Here is a 16,050-nt window from a genome sequence, read left to right on the forward strand (position 1 = left end):
AAATGAGCAGAGAGATCCAAGAAGACACTTCCCCAGAGAGGTTGTACCATGACCAGTAGGCCTGTGACACAGCACTGCCATCATGGCTCTCCTGGGAAATGCAGGTTGCAACCATAGTGAGATGCACCTGTGCACAGACCTGAGGGCTGGCGATGCCAGGCCTTCACCCTCTGCTGGCCTGAGGGCAGACTGTGGCCTCGCCCCACGTGTTCATAAGCCAAGAGAGAGATGGAAGAGCCAGGAACCATTTAGTAGGAGCAAGCAAGAGTGTGGGCAAATCCCGCAGGCAGAATTTGGAGCAAAGGGTTAAAGTGCTTGCCTAGCGTGCATGGAACCCTGGGTTTGATCCCTGAGAAGAAACCATGACAGAGCATGTGTTCCAGTGTTCTAGTGACACGAGGCTCTGAATTAACATACGGAAGAGCCTAGTAAGAGCTGGGGAAGAGTCAGGGTGGGGCAGGGATGCGTCTAAGGTTCTGGAAAGTCCTGGAGTGGGGTTTTGCCCCCTGCATTGCCGGCACTGGACAAGTCCACCTGTAGCTGTACAGACAAATTCAGGCCCTGTGGCATTTGTGGGTGACAGCCACTAGTTGCCAGCATGTCCCCACCCTTCCCAGAGTTTTGGCAACCACAAATGTCTTCAGACGCTGCCAGATGTCCCTTTAGAGAGAGGCGTAAAACTAAAATGCCCTGGGTTTCACATTATTGTTTCATTGGTCCCGGAGGGGAGAGACGGAATGTGCTCGCCCTATGGAAATTCCTCGTGCTACGTGCACAGCATTGAACTTGAAAAATTCATTAATAAAAGAGGTCAATGAAAACTTTAAAAAAATTTTTTTTTAGTGTTTTAGAACAAGCAGGGACTGTACGTAGAGGGAATTTCAGTGTCTTGTCTGTAGACCAGGGTGGGTACCCGGTGGAAACCCACGAGAGGGGCCTGTTCCAGACTTCTGATGCCCTGACCTTCTCCAAATGCTTCCCGAGTGCACGAGAGCACGGCAGACCCTGATGATGGACTGCGTCAGCGCAGACCCCGATGTGGAAGCAGGTGGGTTTGGAAGACGCTGCCTCGGACCCACAGGGAGAATTCAAGCCCGTTCGTTGCGCAAACAGGATATTCGCCTGTGTCAGAAAGATCAAACGAGGCTTGAGGTTTTTCTTCACAGCCTCAAGCCTGCCTCCTTCTCCCCTCTCACTTTATCTGGCCCTTGCAGTGAGCAGGCGGCCTCTTGCTCGGCAAGCAGGAAGACATGGCTGCGGGGGAGACTCAGCTCTACGCCAAGGTCTCCAGCAAGCTCAAGGGCCGCAGCACCGCCTCGCTCCTGGACCCCCTCCTGGCCATGGGCTATCCCACACATACCGCGTGAGTACTGCAGCTGCCACGGCCCGGAGGCCTGGCTTGCCTGCCTGGGTGGACCCCTCTGCTGCCACACAAGGGTTGCTCACGTCCTGCTAAAGTGGTCGCCTCACAGTGTGAGATGGTGTCTCGGAAGAGGGCTCCTTCCTCCTGGCCTTGACCTTTGAAAGGGCAGCTCTTCCCACTGGCTGACGGAGACCCTGAGACACGTGCACGCTGGGAGCCATGTGGGTCTCTGGCTGCCCGCTTGAGGGGTTTGGAGGAGTGAGGGTTAGGGCAATCACCCACATTTCAGCTCAGTGACTCCAGTGGTGACATTTCAAGGCATCTGACTCTGATGAGTCTCTAAGGCTAGGATCTGCTGAGACAGTTACCATTTGAGTTTCTGAGCAGCCCAGGGAGATCCATTTGTCTCTAGGGGAAGTATCAGGAATGTCCGGTGGGTGAGAAATTCCAGAGACAGCCGGGCTCAGCACCACCCGGCTCATCCGAGTCCACAGGCTCAGGGATGCTGATGGTAGTCAGAGCGCCCATCGCAAACCTGCTTCTTAGCTGTGGTCCCCTCTGAACCTGACGCCCAGGTAGACACAAGTCAGAAGTGTGCTTCGGGGAACTTGGGAACAAGCCAAACACATTCAGTGAGATGACAAGACCCTGGTCACTGTGGAGGGCACGATGATGAAACTAGTCCCTGCTCCTCCCGATATCAGGACTTTGTCGTCACTAAGTGGGCGACAGAACCCAGCCCATCAGGGAGCCGTCAGCCAAACATTCCCCATCCAGCTGGGAATGAGAACACTAAAGGCCTAAAGGATAGTCTGCCAAGAGCCTGGGGCAGGCAGGAGCCAGATCTCAACACCTCCGAGACTCGCTCGGTTTCACTGGTCAAGCCGTACGGTGGGCTCGCCTTCAGCATCCCCGCTGGCTTAAACAGTAAACACCTGCGTGTCTTAAAGTCCTTGCTCAGGCAAGACTCATACACGGCCTCTCTGTCTCAGCCTCTCCGCGTGGCTACATCCCCTTTGCTCTTCACACAAACAGTGCCAGTGCTGGGCAGCACGGCCTTTGGGTTCCAATGGGAGCCAGCTGCATGATTGCTGGGTCCATGGCCCACTCTGCTCTCTGTGGTCCAGCTCAGCCAAATTCAAGTCACATATTCACATCCCAGGTCCCAGAATGCATAAGACACATGGGCGCCACGAGGAAAGCACCAATGAGCATTTGAGAGTGAGGCATACAGGAGGGGAACTTGGAGCAGCCTGCCCAGCAGCTGGCTAAGGGGTGCTTCCTGCTGAACAGTTGGGGTGGGGCTGCACCTGTCAGGGAAGCACAGGCCAGAGCCAGGAATGCAGCCTGTCCCAGCTCACGCTAGCATCCACAGGTAGATTAGGTCAGCTTTCTGGCAGGGTAGCAAGGTGCAGAGAGAGGAGCACAGGAGAGAGCAGAGGTCGGGTCTCCAGCGCTAGGATGCCAGGGTCCGGGAACAGGCGATCAAGCTGGGAAGAGAGCTGGTGGGGGGGGGGGGTTGGGGCATGAGTCAGTGTGTGAAAGATGGAGGTCTCGGCATAACGGCACCTGTCAGGAAGTCCAACAGCTTAGCCCTGGTAGGCCACAGTGTGCATGAGCAGCCATCTTACTGCTAGAACTCAGCCCTTCCAAAGAAGAGACCCCTAACCTCGACTGTCCTGTGTTCACGTTCCCCAGGCTCAAAGCACTAGCAGCCACAGGAAGGAAGACGGCAGAGGAGGCCGCAGACTGGTGAGTGGGATGGGGGCTGCAGGGCTACACGGGGGCTTGGGTGAGACCACCGGGACTCTATTCCCTGGGTGGGTCCTCCGAGTGGGATAGGGTGTCTTCGGAAATGACTCAAAATAACATTCAGGTCTGAGCCCTGGGGAAATAATATAACCCTGCTGTGAGACGTGAGAGAGAATCTAGAGGTTTTTCTCACTTAAAAGCCAGATGTAGAACTCTGCACAGATCTCTGGGATGCTGGCTTCTACTCCTAAGTACACACACACACACACACACGATTTAATCCAAATTTGGTCCACACAAATTCATGCTTATGGTATATGTTAAATAAAGTACGAAGGTGTCCTTTGTATAGATACAAAATTCACCATGTTCTCAGGCCACTGCAGACAGGAAGGGACTTTGAAGACAGTCATGGACCCCCAAGCTACCTCAGGGTACATCTGGAGGAGGGTTGGGGAAAGATGACTTCACTCCCACTCCAGGCCCCTGCTTCGGGTGGGTGTGTTTGGGGAGGGGGGTCCCTTGTTCTTAGGAGCTCCTCCCCATGCTTGGTGTCACTTGACACCACGTTCCCAGCTGGGAAGTCCTCCTGCTCTCGTCTGGAGAAGCCACAGCGAAAATCCTGGGCTTGGCGGTGGCTCAGTGGTGAGGGCTCCCCTGTGGAGAATGAGCACCTGGATCTCGGATCAGCTCCCTTCCCTGCTGCTGAGATCAAATGTCTGACGGAGGCAACCAAAAGAAGGAAGGGCTAGTTTGGAGGCGGCTGAGGATGTACTCCATCACGGGCGGGGAAAGCCGTGCTGCATGAGAGGGCTGGCCTCTGGGGACTCACAGTGAGGAAGCCAAGAGAAATGAATGTTGGTGCCTGAAGCACACACTCAAAGGTGCCCACCACCCCCCGCCCCAACCACCACCACCACTGGTACTCAGCTCACTCTTCCCTCTCAGTAACGCCTGTCCACGGGCTGGTGTCACTCCCTCAGTTTGAGTCTCCTTTCCGTAGCTGACCCAGCCTGCACGCTCCCTCATGAACACGCCTGGCAGTTTGTCTTCTAGGACTGATTCTAGAAACTAGCAAATGAATAATCAATATGCGCTATCCCAGGTCCCAAGTCTAGGCCTGCCTAAACAAAGCAAAAACCCTCCAGCCCTGGATAGAAGCCTGTGAAGGGGCCCCGGGGTTCTGTGTTCAGGGAGACCTCTTCCCCTAAGACCAGAAAGCCCACAGAGAGCACACAGGCAGAGGGCACACAGGCAGAAGAAAAACAGACAGCTCACAGGCAGAGGCTCCACCAGATGGGGGAATGCCCAGAGTCCTGGCAGTCTGCCTCTACAAGACACGGGGAATGCCCAGAGTTCCAGCAATCTGAATTCAAAGCCAGCGTCCAGATTCAAACAATTCACTGTAAGCCAAACTCAGTGCTGGGAGGGGCCTGTAACAGCCTCGCCAATGAGACCTCCCAAGGAAGAGGGATAAAGCCAAGTCCCCTACAATTGCCTGAGAGTGGTCCTAACCTCATATAGGGATCAGGGAAGCACAGATAAGAAAAAGGACCTTTGACGCTGTTGAGGCGGAGGCAGCGTGCAGTATGTGTCAGCACCGGGAGCAGGAGAAGCTGACCATCTGACTGCACACAGTTCCACCTGTATGCGGAGGCCTTAAAAGTCAGATACACACACACACACACACACACACACACAAACCAGGTACACAGAGCTCTTGAGCACTGTGCTGGAAGCTTTGGAAAAGTGAAATTAATTGAAACGTGTGGTGGTTTGAACAAGAACGGCCCCCACAGACTCCTGTGTTTGAACAGGAATGGCCCCCACAGACTCCCGTTTGCCCCATAGGGAGTGACACTGTAGGAGGTGTGGCCTTGTCGGAATAGGTTTGGCCTTGTCGGAGGAAGTGTGTCACTCGTGTGGGGTGGGGAGGCAGGGGTCTTTGAGTCTCAGGTGTTCAAGCTAGGCCTGACTGTGGCAGTCACTTCGGCTGACTGTGGCTCAAGACGTAGCACTCTCGGCTCCTTCCCCAGCTCCACGTCTGCCTGCGCGCCACCGCCAGGCTTCCTGCCAGGACGATGACGGACTAAGCCTCTGAAACTCTAAGGCGGCCCCAGTTAAAGGTTTTCCTTAACAAGAGTTGCCGTGGTTGTGGTGTCCCTTTATTGCAATAGAAATAAAAAGTCCCTGGATTTGGAAATGGGTGGAAGCAGTGTTCCATATTGTGTGAAAGGGACCTGAGGCAGCCTTGGGGAGACTCGCGCTGGCAATGAACCGAGGTGTCTATTCTTCCCATGAAAGAGCCCAAAGCGCAGGTCACAGAATGGCTTGAACAGTAGTGCACGATTTAGGCAGACACACACGCACACACGCACACACACTCACTGGACCTGCCGAAAATGCACCATTGGGGCAAGCTCAGGAAAGAGGCACAAGCGGAGCCAAGAGGCGCAGGCCCACCTCCGATGCAGATTACCCTTAAGGAAATTTGTTCACACACAAGGTGTCCGCCCGACGATAGCACCGGGACCAGGAGTTCTCCCAAGCTGTAGCTGCAGTGAGCTGAGTAAGGTCACTCCCGCTTAGCTCTTGCCTGACAGAGATCTTTCCGTGTGAGTTTTTGCCTGTGCAGCTTGCTCTGCCCTGGGGAACAAAGGCAGAAATATTCATTTAAGGCGCTGAGCGTCTTCCTCCGAGTGTGCCGGCAGCGTGCCCACGTGCAGCCCGCGCTCTCGTTGCACTTTTAACACGATGGAAAACAGCACTGGACCTTTGAAACGAACGCCGGTGTTAACCTGACCAATAAGATAAGCTGTGTCTTTTCCATTTTTATTTGTCTTGTATTTAGTGTGGATTTTCTTAGCTAGGTGTGGTAACTCACACCAGCAGTCCCTTCGGTGAGGAAGCAAAATCACCATCAGGCTCCCCTGCCGTACACAGAGCGCTGCCTCGATAAACAAATAAATGCTTTTTTTAATCTAAATAAATAAATAAATACTTTTTGAGGGGGGAAAAGAAAGTAGCATTCGCCTAAATGTTGTCCAGTCTTTTGTGGTTTCAAACTTTCCGTTTAATTTGAAGTCTGCAGTGAAGTTAAAATGTGAAGAATGTCCCTCTGTGTTTTAATCCCACATTTAAAGGTTGGGCTCTGGTCTTCCCTGCCATTGGCTGCGTTAGCATTCTGCAACAGGAATGAACAGGAATGGGCCAAGAGCAGGAGATATGCAGCGGTCTAGCCTGGGGCCATCTTGCAGAGATCGCCACAGCACTGTGTGTTTGTATGAGATCAGCACACCCCTAACTTTGGGCTGGTGACACTGTTATTACGTGTCCTCAATGGGGACAGCTCCTACTGATATGACAGTTTTTTTTTCCCTGTTGCAGGCTTCATGGCCACTGCAGTGACCCTTCGCTGGATGACCCTATACCTCAAGAGTACGCGCTCTTCCTCTGCCCCACGGGGCCTTTGCTGGAAAAACTCCAAGAGTTCTGGAGGGAGAGCAGACGCCAGTGTGCAAAGAACAGAGCTCACGAGGTCTTCCCTCACGTGACACTCTGTGACTTTTTCACGGTGAGTCCACCCCAGAGGCCTTAAACGCTCACCACTGCAGCTCATGTCAGTTTTCTCTGGTAACAAGGCAACAGTAGAATTCAAATGATTTATTTTAATCAAGACATTAGCATGAGCTGGCTCCTTTTCAGGGAATCTTTTCCTTCCTCTGGTCAACTTCAGTTCCTCCTTCGAGACCCAATTCATTTTAGTCTTCAGTTCCCCAGGGAGAAGGAGGTATGGCCCTAGGCTCTCTGTATCTTTCTGTAACTATCTGTAGGAGCACTTTTGGGTGATGTGCCCCTCTAGGAAGGCAGATGTTGTCCTAGTCCTTGTCTACTCAGAAACTAGCAAAGTCCTGAACAGAGCAAGAGCCCCCTGTGTGATGAAAAGACTGAAGAATGCTGGTTTGGGCTAGGCATAAGCCAGGGTCTTCCCTACATCAGGGCATGGACCTCTTGGAGAAAAGAAAGGTCAAGCCAGCAGCCTCCCCAGGGAGCATTGCCAAGGCAAGAGGATGCATGGTTGAGGGACAAAGAAAGGAAGGCCTGAGCCAAGGAGGAGGGCCTGCAGCCCTTTCCTCTATGCCTCTATCTGATGAGCTAGAGAAAGGCCCACATACTCCTGGGACATCGGGGCAGGGCTTTGTTCTGCCACTCCGCAGCGCTAGAAGGCCACAAAGCACAATCAGTGTGCAGCAAAGAAGCTTCCAGAAGCTATCCCCTGGACAGCAGCATCCCCACACACACCAAGCATCCACAAAGCACTCCCATGTCCCTGAAACTAGGAGGTCTCTGGGTTCAGAACTAAAGCATTGCTTCCTGGGGGGGGGGGGTCTGAGCTGGCATCCAAGGGGGCAGCATGAGCTTCCTCAGAGTTCACTGGAGAATTCCAGGAGTTACCATGTGCAAACTGAGACACGGAAGGAAAGAGGACTGAGCAGGTGACGGGGCTCAGGGGGGAGGGTGAGTGACAAGAGAATTCCAACCTAGGCATGTAAAGGAGATTGCATTCCAGGAAGACTTTTTATCCAAGGTACCTCAAGTAACTGAGCAGCAGATGGGGGAGAGGGGTGTGGCCCTTCCCTCTATAACTACAGGGGTAAACCTTGAACAGAGAACAGCCCCAGGCGATTAAGCCTTAGTTCTCAACAGACAAATCCATTCAACAAGTTGAGGACACACGAGTTCTCTGCTTCCCTTCCCCTGAGGGTGCATGCTCTCTGCTTCTCTTCCCTTAGTGTGAAGACCAGAAAGTGGAGTGTTTGTACGAGGCTCTGAGGCGAGCAGGGGACAGGATCCTGGGCTCCTTCCCCACCCTGGTTCCTCTTGCTCTCCATTCTTCCACCAGCTACCTCGGCTTCTTCATCGACGACAGCCCCGCTGACGTCATCCGGGAATTCGCTGCAGCGTTCGCCTCTGAGGCATCAGTCTTGGCAGGTAGGAGAGCCCAGCTGGGCGCATCCCACTGAACCCTTTGGGTCCCGGCAGGTTCAGGCCTAAGGACTTGATGGATTAGCACCTGTCCGTGGTGAAGGCTCTTTAGTGACCATCCTCCAAGGGACAGTTGAACTCTTGTCCTAAGGCAGCACGTAGGCCACTGCCCTCAGACACCTGTCTCTCTGTCCCAGGAATGGGTCTCACAGGGCTCACCTTAAGAGTGGGAAGGAAGGTCCCACCTTAAGAGTGGGGAGGAAGGGTATGTCTCAGTTAGCAGAGAGCTTGCCAGGGTGTGAGGTTCTGTCCTCAGTGCAGCCTGGTCCAGGCATAACGCCCACGTGCCTGTCATCCAGAAAGGGGAGGCAAGAGGATCAGAAGTTTGAGGACACCCTTCACTAGACAGCGAAGGTGACTCCTACCTTTATTATGTGAGACCCTGTCTCAAAAGAGAAACAAACAAACCAGAAATAAAGAAAGGAAAGAAAAAGGAAACTGAGGCTGAGACTGCCCAGCAGGAACCCCTGCCCAGCATCACCTTATTACGTTAAACAGGGTCCCCTCTCACCAGGAACCTCAGAACAGAGCCTTATTTATCAGTGAGCTCTTTAAAAGATGCAATTCATTAAGATGAGGTCACACTAGAGTAAAGTGACCCTAAATCGTTATCTGGTGATTGAACCCTAAATCAATAACTCTAAATCAATAATGGTCCTGAAAAGGGCACATGATGATAACAAGGAGAACACTTGACCACAGAGGCAGAGATGGGCAAAATGGAGCCCAGCCAAGGGATGCCTGGGGCCACCAGGAGAGAGATGATACCCAAAGACCCACCCCGAGAGCCTTGGGAAGGAATGTGGCCCTGTGCACACCTTGAATTTGAACGTCTAGCCTCCAGATCTCAAAGACAATAAACTCCTCTTGTTTTACACCACCCAGTCTGGGGATCCTATTGCAACAGGAAGTGCCGTGCTCACCTATCTTGGTGGCCTAGAACTGAGTGTTATGCATCACTGAACAGTGCCAGTCGTTAGGCCTGACTTCTTGGGAGAGCTAGCTCATCGCCATCTCCTGACCCTGACAGAGCTCTTCCTGCCTTCCCAGCTTATACCTCAGTCTGACCTGAGAGGCTGGGAGACCCTCCTGGAATGACAGCTCAGGAGTGTCCCAAGTCCCTCCCTGCCCACACTGGCCCTCTCAGTGAAATTGAACCCAAGTACACAGGGCAACAGAGGGCAAACAAAGGCCTATTCAAAAGTCTGCATGAGTCACCCCTGGGTTTCTGGAGAAGCCAAATCAGGCCTTTCCCAGGCTGTGCTAACTCACTTTGGGAGCACACCCTCCCCAACTACTAAAATGTGTCACAAAAGGAATTTCCCGTCACACACATATATACACACTCACCCTTCATGCCACCTGGGCTGGCTGCTTGCCCAGAAGCTTAGGGTTCAGGGACCTGGCCAGGGTCCATCCGGCTGCTAAAGGTCCCTATGTGGAAAACACTGTGGTGAACCTAGTGTCATGGTACCTGAACCTTCCAGAACTTTCATTAGGGGAATAACACATCCTGTCTGCTTCCTGACCTACATGAAGAGGAGACCAGCAGCTTTCGGGCACTGAGAGTCCTCAGTGGACTCCAGAGTCCTGGAACCAGCTGTCTTTGTCATCAAGGCTTATCTGTCTAGAAGGAAACTAAGTTAGAGCTTGACTCCCAGCCAAAGCCCTTGTGGTGACAAGCATGGAAGATCCTTGAAGTGGGTCCTGACACGGCCAAGTCTGTGCCATTCCTACTAAGGCACCGGGCTGCCTCCTCAGAGCCTGAAATGCTTATGGTCCAGCCGACACCAGCTCCGTCTGTTCCTGAGATACTATCCTCTGTTGTTTACTGACCTGAAAGACTCAAAGGCCAAGCTGGAGCCAAAAAGGTCTCAGGGTCAGAGGCCATCACAAAGCTCCGGGCCTCAGCACTACTAGGGTTTCCGGTGAGGAAAGGCAAATGAACATCAGACACGCTGCAGGTTTTATAGTCCATGGCTCAGGAGACTCTTCTTTAAGCAAAAGGCATTGGCCTAGGCTGGGGAGTGTAGCTCAATGGATAGAGAGTTTGCCTAGCAATGACAGGCCCTAGGTTCAATCCGTAGCAATGCATAACCAGAAATGGATGTGAGCGCTTATGATCCTGGCACTCAGGAAATAGAGGTAGGAGGGTCAGAATTTCAAGGTCATCCTCAGCTATACAACAAACTCAAAGCAGCCTAGGGCTCATGAGATCCTGTCTCAAACCAAAACCAAACCAAACCAAACCAGCACCAACCTAGAGTCTCCTGTTGTGTGTGCACGAGAGAATGAAGGGGCCAGTCGCTGCACTTCTGTCATTGAAACTGTCTTGCAGGAGAAGAGCTCTGAAGACCTTGATCCACATCTCTGCACCTGCCTTTTGTTCTTCAAACACTCTGCAAGCATCCAACCACATCCTTCCTAATAGGGAGAGCCCAGTCCCTGTCAAGAAAGCGCCAACTCTAAGGGGCAGGCGTGGTAGAGCAGAGGCATGATGAGGAAGGGTTTCTGCCTGTTCCGGGCAGGTAGCAGTGACATCCAGGGACAGGCTTTCAGCACCCCCATTCTCACCTGATGTGGGTACCCAACATGCCACGCTCTGTTCCCTTGACATCCAGGATGAGCTACCCAGCATCCTGCATTTCCTTGACTCCACAGACTGCACCGTCAAGCCGTGCACCAAGCAGCTGCACCTGACCTTGGCCCACAAGTTCTACCCTCACCACCAAAGGACCCTGGAGCAGCTGGCCAGAGCCATCCAGCCCAGCCATGCCTGTCAGTGGACAGCTGCTCTATACTCCCGAGACATGCGTTTTGTGCACTACCAGGTAAGAAGACCTGGCTGGGCCGGTGGGCTAGCCCAGCCTTTCTTACCGACAGGAAATGATAAATGTTCTACTGACAGCACTCATCCCTACAACCTTCCCTGAAGAAAACAAAGGGCTCAGCTCTGCTGGAGTCTTCTCACCTGCAGTTTAGAAGGATCATTCCTTTATAGATGAGTTGGGCACATACAATCATCTCAAAAGATGATGAAAGCCCTCCCACAGTATTGGAAAAGCCTTTTTCAAGACGTGTCAATGCATGCTTTACTTACTGATTCACCCTACATAGTGATTTTGATGGGTTTCATCCCAATGTTCCCTTTCCTAAGATCTGATTAGTTGAGGAAGGAAGTATGTCACACACACACACGCACACACACACACACACACACACACAGGGAATCCATATGAGGAAGCCACAACATTGCCTGTTGTAAGAGAAATTGTAAATAGCTTCACACCAAGGAAGGTAGATATGCATCTTTGGTCACACTGTAAGCTATTTCCTATGAGAGGAACAGATATATGTATAAATGATGCATGAATGGATAGATTGGTAGGAGGTGGGTGGATAAGTAGGTGGGTGGATGGATGGATGGATAGGTAGGTAGGTAAATATAAATGGGTAGATGAATGGATGGTGGGTGGGTTTATGAGTAAGTAGATGGATAGATAAATTGGTGGAGGATAAATTGGTGGATAGATAGATGTCTGAGTGGGTGAGTGGATAGATGTGTGGATGAAGGGGGAGTGGGTGCATGAGTAGATGGACAGATGAATGAGTGATTGGGCAGATGGGTTGGTAGGTGACTGGGTGGGTAGAAAGATGAGTGAATAAATTGACAGTTGGATGACTGGATGGATGAATGAATCAGAAAGTGGGTGGGTAGATGGATGGACGGATGGATAAGTGGATGGAGGGAGGGATGGATGGATGGATGGATGGATGGATGGATGGATGGATGGGAAAATGGGTGTCTGAGTAGATGTACAGATGAATGCAAGGGTGGATGGGTGGGTGGATAGGCAAAAAGATAGACAAACGTGTGTAAGCAGATAAATGAATGCCCCAAGTGGATTGGAAGGTAAGTGGGCGGATGGGTTCAAAAAAGGATGGGTGGAAGGAAGGAAGATGGAGCTTTATTTCTAAATCCACCCTAAGATTTTCACACTGCAGCATTTGGCTATGTGCCACATTGTGTATCATTAGGCAAGGGATGAAGGGACCCTGGAGGCATAAGACAGATCAGAGGAGCCAGAAGGCGAGACAGAAGGTATCTGGCCTTTGCGTCCCAGCCAAACCCTCACCAAAGCATGGGTCTCCTGACCCCTTTCTAGACCCTGAAGGCGCTGTTCCAGTACAAACCCCAGAATGCGGACGAGCTAATGCTCATTCCTGGTGACTACATCTTCGTGGATCCTACTCAGCAGGAGGAAGCCAGCGAGGGCTGGGCCATCGGGACCTCACATCGGACTGGCTGCCGGGGCTTCTTGCCAGAGAACTACACGGAGCGAGCCAATGAGGCTGACACGTGGGTGAAGCACAGGTAAGACCCGCCCTCTCTCTGTCAGTTGCCACCTGAGTCGGTGGGCATGGCGGTTGTGTGCTCCTAGATCCCGTCACTAGAAAGCCGTGCAGTCCCCACACTGGCCGCATTACCCCCTCCCCAATACACACAGTAAACATATCATCTATTTATGGCTGCTGCTGATAACCCTCCGGAAATCACATCGTTTCAAATTGCTCTTCTGAGACAATGCCCAAATACTGTAAAACACTTCCTTCTGATGACCATCACACAGTGCACACAGAGGTCAGAACTGGCCCTGGTGGAGCTCAAAGGAGGGTTAGCAATCCTCTACTGTTCTATAATGACATGACTCAAATTTTACTGGGTGAGTCCCCCATATGAGGCTCTGATCCTGGCATGGCTGGCACCGGGAACTCACCGGATGCTCAGGGTCCTTTCCGAAGCTCTGTGGTTGTTGGCAAAATCTATTTCCTGGAAGCTGTCACGCTCCTGGCAGTATGTTTCTTCCAGCTCAGTCGGGGGATCTAGTCATTTTTCATCTAGCACCATCTGTCGCGGCTAAGGATTTTCAAAAAATCTAGGGTGTTGGCTCCTACCCCAATTTACTGTAAGCAAAAAGGAGGAACTCGGTGACAGCTTTGACACTGTGCGTAGAGGTAACCTGAGCTGTTTAACCGACTTCATTCTTCACCAGTTCAGTTCCCTATGGACAATGTTGCTAAGCGTTTCGCTGCAACTCGGAGCCCTTTCCCCAGCTTCCTATGTCTGTCTCCATCCTGAGGGAATCCCCGGGCAGCAGCTGCTGCTTTGTTTGTTTGTTTATTTGTTTGTTTGTTTGTATCAAAGCTGCTCATAAGGCAAAGCGGTGGAAACCGTACAGTTTTATTTATGTGCCCATTGGAAGCCAGTTAAAGAGTGTGGCAAAAGTTCTGGTGGCTAAAACCTCTGTTTCGAATAAATCGAGAAGCAGTGTATTTTGAATATTTAAAACAAGTGATTGATTTTGGTCATTTAGTGGCTGACAGGCGTTCATGGGGAAAATGACTAGGCTTTGCCAGATGTTATTTTTTTTTTTAACGTAGGGTTTTCTGAAAACATTTATGGAAGGAGATCGGCTGACCTCTATGCTACTGTCTCTTTCTGTTAATTAAACTTACATTTGGGTTTACGTGGCAAGCCAGGGATGGCATTTGTGCCCTCGGGCTGCCCCACCAGGTGCAGTTGACAACAAAGTAGGTCCCCTATCACCCCTATACAGGCAGGGTCTCACGTGACCTAGGCTGCCTTGGAACTCACTATGTTGGTCTCTAGCCAAGGATGACCTTTGAACCTCTGATCCTCCTGCCTCCATCTCCAGAGTACTGGTATTACAGAGAAGTGGCATCACCTGGGTTTCACGTGTGCTGGGCAGCTGAGCTGACCACGGATTCTTATAGGCGTTTATGAAGCTGCCATGTGTACTAATTTAAGCTGGTATTTGAAGTGCATGGATTCAGCCAGTTCTACAGGGGGCCGTTCCGTGTCATCTCGGCTTCACAGGCTAATTCCTAAGAGTTGAGGAGCATGCTCAGGAAGCAAACCTCAGCCATGATGCCAAGGCTTTTCTATCAGCCTTCAGCTCATGATCCACTTAAGTCACGAAGGCCTGCAGAGAGAGCCGAACACACCCTCATGTGCGAACTGAGTTCCCAGCTTGGGAGGTGAAGGGCTGAACAACAGAATCCGGGAAGCCTTGATTTCCTGCAGACACCCTATGGTCAGCTGGCTGCTCTAAAAACGCGGAACAACAGAGGACAGGAGAGCTTAGCGTCAGACTCCAGGGGGCTGGGGGCGGGGCTCTCAGCCCCTCGTCCTTCTCTCCCCCCAAGGGCAGGAGATCTCACTGTGGCAGAGGTGTCAGGCAAGGGGCAAGCCTGGAGCTGCAGCTGCAGCAAGCTGCGGCCAGCCATGGTTACACTTCACCGTTAATGCAGCCCCTGCACCTGTATAAATGCCCAACCGTGCGAGCCTGACTGTGCTGGGAGACCAGCTTCCCCTGAGAACCAGTGTCTAGTCACAAAAAGTAGCAAGAAGCAGCAAGTGCTGACTGAATGCGGTGCCGTGCCTGATGGGCTCCCTCACTCCCAACCCCAATTCTATGGCCTTTAAAGCCGCTAAGCATTCTTTTAACCGTTTAGAGAGCTTTTAAATTGAGGCATGGCGGTGCTCAGCTTTAATTCCGGTACTTAGGAGGCGGAGGCGGGCGTACATCTGTGAGTTCCAAGGCAGCCAGGGCTGCACAGCGAGACCCTGTCACAGGAGAGGTCATGGCGTATGTCTGAATGTGTCGTGAAGGTGCTAGGCAGTGGGGAGCGAAGTCAGACAGCTGTGTGCACAGATGTTTGACCCGTGGGCTTGTTGTATAGACATTCCGTATATATCTCCCAAGGTTACAGGACTCACACAGGTCATGCATGATATAAACAGCAAGAAGCGCTGTGTATGCCAGCACCCAGGGAGTGATCTGCAAACCACGTGGGCAGAGGCCATTTCCTGCTCAGGGGACACTTCCCCAGCCCTGAAGGTGGCTCTGCCACGTGAACACATTATTCTTTACGGGAAAACCACCCTCACCAGCACAACCTCTCCGGCCTTTTGGGCTGGCGACGGCAGAATTCTGAGGACCCGACAGTCCCGATCCATCACCCGCTTGTCACTTGGAAACCACAGGCTACTGGAGGGTGGCTGCTGGCGGGGGAGGGGCACACTCCCGAGCTACCTGAGTTTCGGGCATCTTCACAGAGCGTGTAGACAGCCCTGCTGCGGATCAGAGAGGCAAGGGCTGGGGTCAGAGCCCAGAAGGAGCTGAAGCTATCTTCCAACCACGTGAAGACACCTCACCACAGAAGACTTCACTTCCCACAAAGCAAGCTGGTGGGAGGAGACACAGCAAGGGCGCCGTTGCCGGATAAGATGCACCCCTCCATATGCTTACATGTTGAAGCCTCCGTGGACTTTTTTTTTTTTTTTTAAGAGAAAGACCTTTAAATCAAGGTGCCCCTTATCTGATCTCACTTTGATCAGAAGGACGGTTCTTGAGGACTCAGGGGGGAGACACCAACTTATCATCAGACCCAGGATGATCACAAGTCCCCAAGATGAATCACAAGTCCCTGTACGTCTTGAGGCACCTCCTGGTCTTCAGGGCAGGAAGACAAGGAAGCCTGTTTGGTCATTGAAGCCCCAGTCTGTATGGCCGTGGCCCGAGGACATTAATGCAATGCCTTTGTCTTTGAAATGCCACACCCCCTTCTAAGAACAAAGGAGAACGGAAACTTCTATTTCTGTAGCACAAGGCAACCACTGAGGGGCTCTCCGAAGTCCAAGAGAAAAAAAATGACAAAAATGACAAAACGTCACACACTTCCCTCTCTACTCTCATGCCAAGGTGCCCATCACCCTCTTGCTTGCGTTTTGTAACTGACAGGCCAGCAGACAAACTCAACTTCCTCTCTGACTGTACAGTTCACAGATGGCCCTCGGAGATAAC

The 16,050-nt window shown here is 52.0% G+C and overlaps 1 protein-coding gene across 5 annotated transcripts in view; it reads left to right on the forward strand.

Annotated features, from left to right (window-relative positions):
- The first annotated feature begins 1,196 nt into the window (after nt 1-1,196).
- Nucleotides 1,197-16,050, forward strand: part of Ubash3a (ubiquitin associated and SH3 domain containing A) — a 38,958-nt gene continuing 24,104 nt past the window's right edge. For 4 of the 5 annotated variants that reach the window (XM_060369213.1, XM_060369211.1, XM_060369212.1 and 1 more), the window contains exons 1-6: nt 1,214-1,363; nt 3,062-3,115; nt 6,503-6,689; nt 7,909-8,107; nt 10,823-10,992; nt 12,328-12,536. In XM_060369213.1, coding sequence (XP_060225196.1) covers nt 1,251-1,363; nt 3,062-3,115; nt 6,503-6,689; nt 7,909-8,107; nt 10,823-10,992; nt 12,328-12,536 — 932 coding nt within the window. In that variant the 5' untranslated portion in view covers nt 1,214-1,250. Of the gene's footprint in view, nt 1,364-3,061; nt 3,116-6,502; nt 6,690-7,908; nt 8,108-10,822; nt 10,993-12,327; nt 12,537-16,050 lie in introns of all 5 variants that reach the window. The other variant, XM_021645171.2, reaches the window with a different exon arrangement.

Source organism: Meriones unguiculatus, chromosome 16 (assembly GCF_030254825.1).
Source record: "Meriones unguiculatus strain TT.TT164.6M chromosome 16, Bangor_MerUng_6.1, whole genome shotgun sequence".
Classification (NCBI taxonomy): Eukaryota; Metazoa; Chordata; class Mammalia; order Rodentia; family Muridae; genus Meriones; species Meriones unguiculatus.